A 13634-nucleotide genomic window follows, 5' to 3' on the forward strand; every position below is an offset into this window, starting at 1 on the left:
GGCATATATAATGAATGGATCATTCGAGATTCAATCATTACTCATATTTTCAGTTTCCATTTAAAACATTTTACAAAATACAGCAAAAATTATTTAAAATAACTAAATTGTAAAATTCCGGCTCGGGCAGGTCAAAAATATTAATTTTTTAAAATCCTGACCTGGCTTAAAAATGGGAAAAAATAAATACAGATTATCTTCTAGTTTGATTTTTGGATTTATTATAATTTTACTTATTATATTTAAAAAAAAACAATTATTTTTCGTTGTCCATTTTTTTTAAGTATACTCATCATCCTATGACACATCAGTCTTTAAATTTTCATTAATAATTTAATTTGATATTTATTTTGTCAAACTAGTTCTTTTCTCAGTTTCTAAATATTATACAACACAAAATCCATTCGTATTTTTACAATACACGATTTTTTCCATTATTTTTTGCGAAGAAATAGTCTAGGTATTATTATATTAAAAAAAATAAAATATCTAATTTGTAAATCATTTGACTTCGCCCCCCCCCCTTACTTTTAAAAAGTCAACATTTGGTCATATTAAGCCTGTATTAGACAGGTAAAATAAAAAAGATAATAAAAATATTTAATTATCATTTTGTTAACAAAAAAGCTATCTATTGTTATTAAAATTACTATAATTTGTAAAAAAAAATTTATCCGATTATTTAGCATAAATTTTTAATTATTAGGTTTTTGTCATTTTGTAGTATATTACATATACCAGGTAGTCCAGGTGAGATTTTTTAACACCTTCAAATTAATGAATATAAAGAGCAAAAAATGTGTTATTTATTATACTTGAAAATTTAAGAATGGTGTTAATATAATATATAAAAATATAATACTCTTGCAAAAATCAAAAGTTAATTTATTATATATATAATATAATGCATATCCTTTTATTTTGTAATAATGGTTAAAGTTCATTTAATAGGACATGGCAATTTATCCCCCCCCCCCAATTGGATCCAAAAAAAAAACGCTATGCTGGTGTTTGGCCTACAAACTCACCTCATCTCTTTGTTTTAATTTTTTAAATTCCCATTCATAGTTTTTAAAAAAAATATTGCCTGCCCATTGGTTTAAACATGTTCGCTTGCTTTTCCGATTTTTACTTAATAAAATTTATCAAAAATAAATAAGTATACCTCCTAACCTATGCATTATAGAATAAAAACGATGAAAATTATATTTAAAAAAACTTTAATTATAAAAAAGTATATATAAGAAGAAATGAAGATTTAGATAATGGGATAAGGAGAAAAATATATAAACTACATTTAATGCATATAAGATATGAACATATTAATAAGAGATATTGATCTACCTAAGCCTTTATTCTCTAATTTAAAAAAAATGCTCAAATATTACCAATAAATATAAATTAATCAATTACCTTTAATTGATATTTAAATTTTAATATAATTTCATTACTTGAAGTATGTAAACCGAAATCAGAACCTCTATTTTACAATTTTAAAAACTGAAACAAACAATTTTTCTAAAAAATATTCAGAACCAAAAACGATTTTTTTTAGTTTAGGTTCAAACTCTTATCATGGGGTATATTATACAGAATATTCTTTGATTCATATTGTAAAATTGATATGCAAATACATTACTACCCTAGTCATTGAAGAAGGTAAAGGGAGTGGAAAATTCCTCCCCTGCTAATTTACAGTTTTGAGTATTTTTAGGTGATTTTTTTCATAAACAATCAGATTCATAAAATAAAAATGAAAGTGAGTGATGTGAAATAAGAAAAATAAGGAAAATTTCCAACAAGGAAAATTTATGTGGTCAACAAATAGCTTTATACTTACATAGTTAAATTTGATTAAATAATTGAAATTATTTTAATTATTAACTCGATAAATTTTTAAATATAGCAACTTTTTTTAATAAAATCCGGATTTTTAAAAAATATATTATTTGCAATTTTTTTTCCCTTTTATACCATGCTGCGGTTGCCCATGGTATTAATGTAGGTTATCCTCCAACTTTAACTGTTTTTAAAAAAATACTAATATTCAATCATAAATTTATGAATATATACTGTTTTTTATTTATAAAAAAAAAGGTATTTAAAAAAATGACAACATTAACGGATATATGGCATAATCGCATTAATATTTGAACTCCAGTTTATTGATTTTAAATTATTTGAGGGCTTAAAATTACTCGAAAATACGCTCGTAAAATATAAATAAGTATCACACCTGGACATTTACTGTATTTTATAATATAAATCTAAATCTATTGTCACTTGTCTTAATGGATTCTGTAAAATATCGTAAAATTAATTATTCAAACTTTTTTATACGTTATTATTAAAATTAAATGTAATTTATAACCATAGTTTATAACTATGAGTAAATGAATTGGATTTAGGTTATAATATAATTTAGCTATTTTCTTGTTATAATATATATTTCTTATTCTAATCACTTCTAAAATGTTTTTTTTTCAAATTTTAAATTTTCTTAGTTCTACTTAAAAGGGAGAGCAAAGGCATTATCCAGAGTCATAAATGTAATTGTAATTAAAATATGATAGCTTTTTAATACCATTTTTAGAAAATTAATTTGTAAATTACCAACATAATATTTGTTACATTGATTTTAATAATGTACATTTTGAGCGATTTTATCTGTCGCTAAAAAGTCAAGTTAATAAAATATGAAAAAGCCTATGTTGTTGGCCAACTTTACTCCAATACGGCTAGCCAAGCATCAATCATAAATAACTCTGAGCCGGTTTGCTGTTTCCCATGGTTAAGTAATTTAACAACATTTATCCGTTAAAAATAAAATTCAGTGGGTAGCATGAAGAAGGAGGGCTTTCATTAATTTCGTTTTTAAAATGGTGGCTCGTGTTTCAATGTCAACCTTAGCTCATATCAAGTTTTTTTAATGCATTTTTATTATGACCTTAGCTCATATCAAGTTTTTTTATTGCATTTTTATTATGAGAATGAGGCATTTAATGGTACCCCTCGCTGAATCATTTTAATTATAAAAATGAACTGATCAAGAATTAGGCCTACAAAAAAACGAATCGAATCGAATAATTGCGCTATTGCGCTATTCGTATTCGTACGAATAATAAAATCATTATTCGTTTCGATTCGTCGAATATTCGATTCGAAAATTTTTCTAAAGCTTATAAAATATTTTGCAAAAAAATTTTTACAGATGTTTAAAGATGACACTTTTAAGGATTCTCTAAACTAATTGTCATTACAATATAAAAATTTATAGAAAATAAACGAAATAAAACCCAATGATTTCATATAACGTTAACCAAACAAATTGACCAAAATATCCGATTTTTAGAATTAGAATTGCTTATAAAGAAATATTTAAACTATTTCTTCAATCTAATATTAAAATTTTATTAAAATGTACAATAATCTCATTTTATAAAAATATAAAATAATATACAAAAATATAAAATTATAGTAAATCCGAATTTGATAATATCCAATTTTTTAAGCATAAAGTCTTTCTAATAGTTTCCTCCTTCAAAGACATTCTATTTTTCATTATCATATTTGTTCCTATTGAGAACAACCGCTCACATGAAGCCGAAGATCCCTGAATTGACAATATATCAGTTGCCATTTTCGACAACACAGGAAAACGATCCCCAAGGTGATTATGACAAAATAAAATTTTTAAAATTATAATCTATTTAAAATATGTACATTTTAAATATTTGCATATAAAATAATACAACATTTTAGAAAGTATTTCTTTATAGATTTTATTTATTAAAAATACTTTAGTAGCATAAATTTCCTTTATTTAATCATGTATTTATTTTTATTAATAATCATTTTATTAGTTAGAAGTGAAGGTGATTATGACAAAATAAAATTTTTAAAATTATAATCTATTTAAAATATCTACATTTTAAATATTTGCATATAAAATATAACAAAATTTTAGAAAGTATTTATAGATTTTATTTAATATATAAAAATACTTTAGTAGCATAAATTTCCTTTATTTAATTATTAATATAATTTTTAGAGGTGATTATGACAATGTAACAGAGGATGAAGATATTATAATGCACTATCTGAATTAGATTGTCTTTAAAATTTGCCAAAAATAAGGTTACTAAATGAGAAAAGGATTTTCCTAATCAAATAATAAGAACTAGTCAAAAAAATTTAGTTATTGATCTGCCAGGAGCTCGAGAATATGGGAAAGTGGCACACTCTATAAGAATGTTTTGACTTGTTCAATAACATCAAAAATGATTAAAGAGAAACAATCAAAATAAAATAATTATATTTTACTTTGAAGCTTTTCCTTTTCTTCCATTAAACTTTTTCAGCAAATATAACTTGTTATGATTTGATATTTGATAATAGGAAATAAAATAAAACGAAATGATATTCACTAGGAAAATTCAATTACTTCTTTTTATTTTACTTGCAATAAAATATTTGCGAATAATTACGAATATTTATATATAAATAATTTCAAATAATACGAATAATTTTCCTCATTATTCATATTCGATTCAAAATTTCGAATCGAATATGTTATTCGTATTCGTAAAATACGAATCGAATTGAATCGAATCGAATATCAAATAACAAATAATTCGTTTTAGGCCTATCAAGAATGTAGGATAATGATAACCATTGACTAACTATTTATTTTTAAATTAATTTTCATAATATAGTACAGTATCATATATCACGCCGTTTAGTGGTTACATTAATATGAAAAAATATTTATAGCTTTTTGGCCTTGAGTTTCAATCAAAAACTGGTTTAGTGAAACAAATGAAGTACATTTTAATATGTAATGCAAATTGAAGGAAAAATGGTTGGAAATGGAATATTTATAGCTTTATAATTCTTTGTTTTAATTTTGTTTTTCTAAAAAAAAGATACAAAAAAATTTGGTCATTTATCATAAGTGTATATTATATTATAGGAAATTATTTGGAAAATATATATATTATTTTTATAAATCAAATCTAATAAATAACTATACTTTTATTTTTAAATTTAAAAAAGAAAGGCTTTAAATCTGATTTTTATGATAAATATATGCATTTTATATAGTTTGGTTTCGTTAATCAAGGCTGAAATAAAAGAAAGAAATAAATGAATATACGAATCGGAGGGAGGTACTTACAAATTAAAGATTCTATACAAATCGGTCACCATCATTAAGTGTAAACTTTCTAATTTAATCTTATACAATAATTGGATTAAAATTTATCTTGTATTCTTTATATTCATGATTTTTTATGGGAATGTAATTTTTGATTTCTTCTTTATTGTCATATAAAACCCGATATTTTTTATTTGATTTGCCCTAATAAAAATAAGTAATATCAATAAAAATGATTTATAAATGTTTTTTATTTTGAAAATCAATCTTTTTTAAAATAATATTTTTCCTATATTTTAGCCCCCTCCCTATCCTTATTATTACATAATCTTTTTTTGTATTATATATATTTTATAACTTAATCCCAATTTCTATTTTGAAAGATGGGGAGAAAAAAATTAATCAAAATTTAATAAATTTTTGTTATAAGACCATAAAATAATTGATATTATGTTTATAATTTGTCAAACAACCAATGCTATTTTGTATTTATTTAATTTAAAAACTTTGTGATATATAAAAAATATTGATCATTATGTGACCCCAATTTTTTTCTAATAATAATATATTTTCTTTTAAATTTTTTTTATAGAAGAGAGAAAAGTTATCGAAAATTGATAATCTTTGAAAAACCCAGACTAATTAACCCTCATATTTTTAGTTTGAACCTTCTTAATGTCACAAGTCACATATTGGTTAAGTCAGTAACGTTTTTATTAGTCGTGGGCCCAACTCACCTGAGCACATTTTTCTAGACAAATAGAGAAAAGCGGCCTCTTCAATATTTTCGAACTTTAATCTATAATGAGGTCTAAAATACCAATCTTTTATTCCAAATATTATATTATGTATCGGATTTTTATTATTATCCTCCTTTTGCCCATTAGCTAAAAGCTACAGGTGTTTACTCACTTTAGGCTCTATCTCTCAAATGATCCCTGCGTATTTATTTTTTTTGGCCCGATCTCGCCTCTATTTAAAATATAATTATTTTTAAGCTTGAGCCATAATGCGACTCATATTTTAAAATTATTTTTAGACTCAAAGTTGGCCCCATTAGTTTTAGGCCCGAGCTTGATATGAAAATTTTAATTAAACCTATTTTTATAAATATCAAAAATATAAATTATTGCTATCTTCTATTCCTAACTCCCAAAGATCTGTTTTGTTTTGATATTAGAAAAATTTTTTTTTATATATCGGTTCAGGTTTAGATAAAAATTATATTATCGCTTTGTTTGGAACCTGTAAAAAACAGATCGAACTTTTATGTAAAGAGGCACATTTTTTTAAAAATTTTTATCACTATTCCCTAAAAATAAAATTTAGCTATATATAATTAAAATATTCTTCTTTAAAATTATATTTATAAAGGAAACAAAAATTTTTTATGGCTAAGAACACTGCTATCCGATAACTCGACAAATAACAATTAATATAAAAATATCTAAAAGTAGTTACTAATACTTATCAATTATAACTATACTTTAATAATCTTTCAAAAAATTAGGATTTCGGGGGGGGGGGGCAGGGGAACAAATCCCCCCCCCCCCAAAGCCAAAAAATGCAGATGCCGAATATATTTTTCAAAAATATTATTGTTTATATTGTTAATATTTATTCCTATCTCATATTAAATATATATTTAATTACATTTATTATCACATTCATCAACCTAGTTATTTTATCAATTAATTTCGATTTCAAGTTTTTCGGTGTAATATTTACTTATTATTTTCAAATTTTTAGTGGCGTAATATTTATCTAATTTTCAAATTTCTAGTCAAATAATAATTATTCTGAAATTGTCCAACAGGGAGAAAGAAATTGCAACCTTGTCCAACGAGATAAAGTCTCCGCCATCAAGCTGTAACAGCTTTTATGGGGTTAGAAGAGCCGATTTGCTATTACTGAAATATCACAATGGCCTGAAAGAAATATTTCCTCAGAAGCAAGAAAATTATTGGATTCAATGCTTATTCCAAATTTTTTTTCTCATTAGAATGTATTATTTAATTATACAACACAACTTTTATGTATTACTTTTCAAAAACATGACATTGACTTGATTAAGAAAATGAGAAAAGCGGAGAACATTTTATTAGAATTCAAGGAAATTAGGGCTAATGTTGATGAAGAATTTTATATGTTATTGTTAAGTCAAAAAGAGCTATACGAGTTTAATATTTGTCTCCCTCGACTTGCAGCAATGCAAGCTCATAGTTAAAACATTAATATAGGATCAGTATACATTTATAACCCAAAATGAATGGTTTTTATTTCATTATGCAGCACTTACCAATCTGCAAATATTACTTCCATAAAAGCCTTCCCAACCTTTTTCAGATGGTGATATAAAAAAATATTTGTTGGATTTTTATCATGAAGATGTTAAAGTATCTTATGATGCCTTATTAGCTGAATAACTATGTTTATAAGATTAACTATGGTTGATATAGTCCCAAAAAAGGCTATGGATGCTCTGCAATATTTCAAACACATTTTAGATTATATTCCCAATGTATTAAAAGAGTTTATATATATTAGCAACTCTTCCCAAAAGTAAACTAATTAGAGAACACTCTCTTTTTTAAGAATGCAGAGGTGCTATTTGCAGGGCACTGCCCGGATTTTTTTTAAAATTTTTACGGCCTGGCCCGATTTTTTTTTTAAAAAAATTTTTATACCCGGTCCGGCTTTTTTTAAAATAAAATTTTCAGGCCCGACCCGGATTTTTTAAAAATAAATTATATTTATTTTTGATTTTTATAATTTATAAATATGTAATACATTTCAAAAAAAGCATGAAAGGAACACTCACACTTGTTTTTATGTTGTTCTTGCATGTTTATGTTTTTATTTTATTCCTGTTCATAATTTATATAAAAAGATTAATTACTTTATAGGGTTTGTAAAAATATTATATTTATTTAGTATTAAAATTTTATATTTGCGTAAAGCGCAGGATTTAATCTACAGCTAAGATATCCACTTGAACGCCATTTGTACTTGACTTAATAAGAAAAATGCTAACACAATAAAGAAGTACTAATTATTATAAAATTCGAATATATCACGACAGTGTGACGCTTTCGTCAAGTCCGAATGCGACACACCACCTTTAATAGGTGATTATTTTGGATCTTGAATATCAGAATGGACCAACACGACTCGGCCCTAAACGCCTCATTTTTTATTGAGTTTTTCACCTATAAAATATATTTTGTACAAATTGTCAGACTGGACCTTAATAATTATTTATGAAGGAAAAAAACATAAATTTGCAAAATTATCAGCTTTAAAAGCATTATTTAAACATCGGCCCGGTCTGTAAAAATTATCCGGTCAGAAAATTATTTCCAATTGCAAGCCAGTCCTTCAATGACACAATTACATCACTCCCCCCCCCCCAGTGTTAGATGGTCGTGGATTCTGCTATCTTTAGGGCATCTATAGATTAAATTATGCATGCTGACCCTACTTTTGATTTATCCAACAAACATCAATGTTGTATAAAATTTTAAGCAAAACTATTTTCTAAATCTGATATATAAATATAAATAATTAATATGTGCTCTCTTTTTTCCTTACAAATAACATTTTCTAATCCAATATTTTTCAATAACACATTTTTTAATATTAAAATTTTTTTTACCCTTCCACTTAATTACTATTTCCTTTTTTTAAAATTATTTAATGGGCTTTCACTCTCGTTAATATCCTTAATTTTTGAAATGGAAAAAATTTAATGATCCATTTAAATTTGAATTTGATGAATAATTAAATTAATGATTCATATTTAAGAATATTCTTGTAAAACTTATAATTATAATTTATGAGAAACTAGTTAGTTTTCTTTATTTTCTTTTCTTTTTGCGCATATTAAAATGAAATAAGGGATTATTAATAAATTTTATATCTGGCTGATCTTTTTTTAAAAAAAGAGTCGAATCTGAACCCTTAAAAAAGAAGCAGCGCCACGATTTCTCAAATATTTAAATACAATTTTATTTTTTAAATATAAATTAATGGAGTCGCTATTGCTATCCAAAATAATTAATAATGGAAAAAAATACTTTATATTTATAAGGTTGACTCTACCTTTATAAGTGGAGAACCATAATTTTTTTAAATGAATAATAAAAATTTTCTTTTTTAAATAATTAAAGAATCAAAAAAATATAAAAAGACCTATTAAAAGGAGGTCAGCGAAATGCGATAGTTCAAATCCGGGGTGAGTAAATAAACTATGCTGGTCTGAATATTCTCGAAATGTGTTAAACTTATTTTAATAATTAAATTTATTTATATTTCGATCTTTTTGGAGTTTTACGAGTTGGAATCTCTTTTAAGTATCCGTCTTATTTAGGTAATACGTTTGTTTAAAAATCAGAACTTTATATTATATCAATTAGTAAAAACAATGACCGATAATTACCAAGCTTCATAATTAAAAAATTTAACCTAGAAGATTAAATTTCCTGTACTAAAATAGTTTGTTTAAAATGTGCACGGACTAGTCTAAAGATTGGTTTTGATGCGGAATTTATTCAGAATCACATTGATCTTCAAAGATTACAGTCATTTAGGGAATTATTTATTTTTTGTTTTATTAGGCATTTGTTTCACTAAATTTTGTTGACAAATAATAACATGTATTTATGTTTTATAAATTAAAAAAGATTCCGCATTGATAACACCTTAAATATCATAGACGTTGAGTTAGGCGACTCCATTGACTTAGTATGCCCTCAATACCCTGTTCATACAGACCCTATCCGAATTGAATACTACGCTGTTTATAGGGTAAAAAAATATATTTGTTAAATATTTTTATTTTATATTCTAATTTCCAGATATTAGGAAACTACATATTATAATATATATACTTTTATATTACCAGTAAAATATCTCTAACTTAGGTTTTTTGTAATGTGAGCAATAGGTCGGTTCTAAAATAAAATTTTACCTTCAACTAATAATACGTTATCTTCCCCTGGCTCCCTCTCAGAGCCCTCTATTGATTCAATTATAAATTATCTACTGACCAGGGTTGTTGCCTAAGAAATTACCCACTAGTTTCATCCCCTTCTTAAATTTATAAGATCTAATTGCTTTATGTACCCCATGTTTGAGGGTCCTGTCTCATCCACACCTTGTAAGTAGAGATTCTTGTACTCATGTTGTTAGCCAATGTCTTTATAAATTTTTAAACCCGATTTTTTAAAGAAGAATGTATGAAAAGAGGGAGGGGCGGGGCATTTTGCTTGCGAAAAGAAAATATAAAAGAAATTTACATTATTTATACAATTATGATTATGTTAATTGATTTTTTGTTTTTATCAAATGTATACATAAAAGAATAAAATGTAAATTTTGAGAAAACTTTTATAACAAATATTATATTTACACTTCACCTGTTTAAATATATATGTGGAAAAATGTGTGACAAGATAAATAAATATCATAAACAAATAACTTAAAAACTGAATGAATTTAATTTTTTTAAGTATTGTTAACATGGCTACCCCCCCCTCTTATGGACCACTGCCCATATTGTAGATCTGTAAAAATTTGGCTTGGGCTTATTGATAATGTTACCTCCTAAATCTAATACATTGAGATTCATTTATATTTGACATAATCATTTAAAACCCAAATAATTTTTCCACCAGAGTAAACGATAATTTTATATTAAATCTTACCAACTCTTATTGCGAGGCTTTTTGTATCCGATGGCACAAATTTATGACTTATCATTTAAGCGTGATAAAAAGTCGGGGCAACACATTTTTGTGCCTTAGCCACGCTGCTTATGTTTTGTTTTCATATTTTTGTTGGTTACATTTGTTTGTTTTTATAAAAAATTAATATTATAAAAGATGCCTTCATTTAAATTTGCATTCAATAAGAAAATGATCTCCGCCTAACGTAAATCAATAATTGATATCTAATAAATAATTTATTTCTAATCAACTTTGCAAAATCATTTTATGTAAAAATTTAATTAGTTCAAAAGACAAAGAAAAAATTATGATTCTTTTATGAACAAAATGATTTAATGGAAGATTGGATTATATAGATAAAATATTTCAGCGATTTTGGTTAAATCAAATAAATTTAATTTGAATAGTATACCAGTGCCGTCGGTATGAAGGGCGTAAGCGTGCACAGAATGCATTTTTCTGAGAACACCAATATTATAAAATTATTTTTTACTTTTTACACACGCTTAAATGATAGAGCTCTGGCGACCATTGTAACTAAGCAAAAAATCGAAAATTGCCACAATTATATATTTATAAAGAAATATCATTTAGTGTGTACCCTTATATTATTAAAATTTATGAATTTTTTTTGAGTTTTATATAGTAAAGGGAAAAAAGAGAAGAAAAGTATTTTAAAAAGGTATATAAAATTTATGAACCCTTGCTAATTTATTTTTTTTTACCTGCTTAAAATGCAATTTTTGAAAAAAAATTTTTTTTAATCAAAATGTAAAAAATCTATCATAATATAATATTAAACATTATACTGCTTGCTAGCTAACCTATCATTTAACCTTTTTTTTCTGAATTAATTATCTTTTTTTTTAATCAAGCTTCAAAAAGATGATGATAATTATAATATTTATTATTATGTATTATATTATTTATACATATATAGCATGTGATTGTGAATCAATAATCTATTTACATTTATTATTTTAAATGATATATAATGTTTGATCAATTTTCAATATAATAAATATTTAAAATAATTAAATTATTTTTAATAATTATATAATTTTTTATTTTTGTCAAATGAACTATATAAATAGAGAAAATTATTGATTTTTCAGCATAACGCTCGATAAGAATAGATAATAAATAATAATGTCACATTCATACATATATTAATACTATATATATATATATATTACCTTTTATTATTACCTTTTATTTCATTGAAAAGAATGATACTTTCGTGACTAAAAATTTAAAAATATATTTTTCTAAATTAAAATATAAAGGATAAGTAAAGTATATAAAATATACATCCAATTTTTGTTCTCCAATGGTCTTTTGATATAATATCCAGTGAGCGAAGCATCGTGAATGAAAGCAAAAAATCCACAAAGACATTCTTGATATCCCTATATTAGGGATATATTGGATTCTGTTATTTGCCAATGTTAACCGAAAACGATTCAATGCCCACATTTAAATTAATAAACAATATTATAATGATTAAATTTTATCTTTATCTAACTTAAATTATATAGACGTAAGATCAAGAAATACGAAAAATATAATAAATTTGCATTGTTTTTTTTAAATAATATTTAACGACAATCTTCTTTCTAATAAGGTGTTGATATATTATATATCAAAACCCTAAATTTTATAAATTACACGTTTAACAAAAATATTATCTTCATCTTCATAAAGGCCAATATCGGCAATGATCATCCAATGCTATTATAACAGGGATCTGGAATGAACAAACAAGAACGCATCCCTATAATTTTCGGAACCATGGCCAGAACAGAACCGTTATATAAAAGTTTTGGGATCGAACCTAACCGTTATAAATTCAAGCCAGTTCAAAACGGAGGTGGAAAAACTTGTGTAGATAAAAAGAAATTAAAAATTTTTTTGCGAAGTTAATTATCTTACAAGACTATTTTCCTTATTTTTTTTAGTTAATCAAATTAAATAAATCAACCTAATTTTTTTAAAATTAATAGGGTTTTCTTTTTACTTCCTTTAACTTTGTTTCGCCATTATTTTATTAATCAATATTTGTTATATTTGCTATTTGGTCCCTTGTTGATTATATAGATACCAATGCAGCGCTAATTTTTATTAATAGATAAATACAAATTGTGATTATTAAAAATATATTGTTTTTTTTTAAAAAATATATATGAGTATGTCCTCTCCCAGTCTAATTGTTTCGTTTTATTTTAACACTTAAATGTTTTTAAAAAACAAACTATCTATATTATATACCTATGGGAAAAAAAATTCCATTCAATATCAAAATATGAATGTGTCTTTTGCTAAAAAAATGTTAAGAATTTCGGAATACATATAATATATAAATAAATTAAAGAATTTTTTATTCTATGGCATGGTCATAATGTAGAAATATATTTATTAGTATTTTATGATGGATTTGGATTGGCTCTGCAATTTTTTGAGAAGGAGCAATATTTTATTTCAATAAATACCAGTGACCTGGCCCGGCCCGTATTTTAACTTTTTTAAATATACCGAGGCTGGGCTGGGGCTAAAATAATATTTTAAATATCCGGGCAGGGCCTAAAAAAAATTTTTTTAAATACCCAAACCGGGCTCAATTTTCTTTGAAAAAAATTCGGGCCAGGACGTGCAAATGATGCCTTAACAGGTCTTTGGTATATACCTTTCAATCATATTTTTTTTTATATACAACTCATATTATTGATATTGGTCTTAGTAGAATTTAAAATAAA

The 13634-nt window shown here is 24.7% G+C and overlaps 1 protein-coding gene across 2 annotated transcripts in view; it reads left to right on the forward strand.

The window, feature by feature from the left end:
* LOC135925327 (probable cyclin-dependent serine/threonine-protein kinase DDB_G0292550) overlaps positions 1-13634 on the forward strand; it is a 73439-nt gene that overhangs the window by 53900 nt on the left and 5905 nt on the right. For both annotated transcript variants that reach the window (XM_065460596.1, XM_065460597.1), the window contains one exon: positions 9838-9961. In XM_065460596.1, coding sequence (XP_065316668.1) covers positions 9838-9961 — 124 coding nt within the window. The remainder of the gene's footprint in view (positions 1-9837; positions 9962-13634) is intronic.

Source organism: Gordionus sp. m RMFG-2023, chromosome 2 (genome assembly GCF_954871325.1).
Source record: "Gordionus sp. m RMFG-2023 chromosome 2, tfGorSpeb1-WG-v2, whole genome shotgun sequence".
Lineage (NCBI taxonomy): Eukaryota > Metazoa > Nematomorpha > Gordioida > Chordodea > Parachordodidae > Gordionus > Gordionus sp. m RMFG-2023.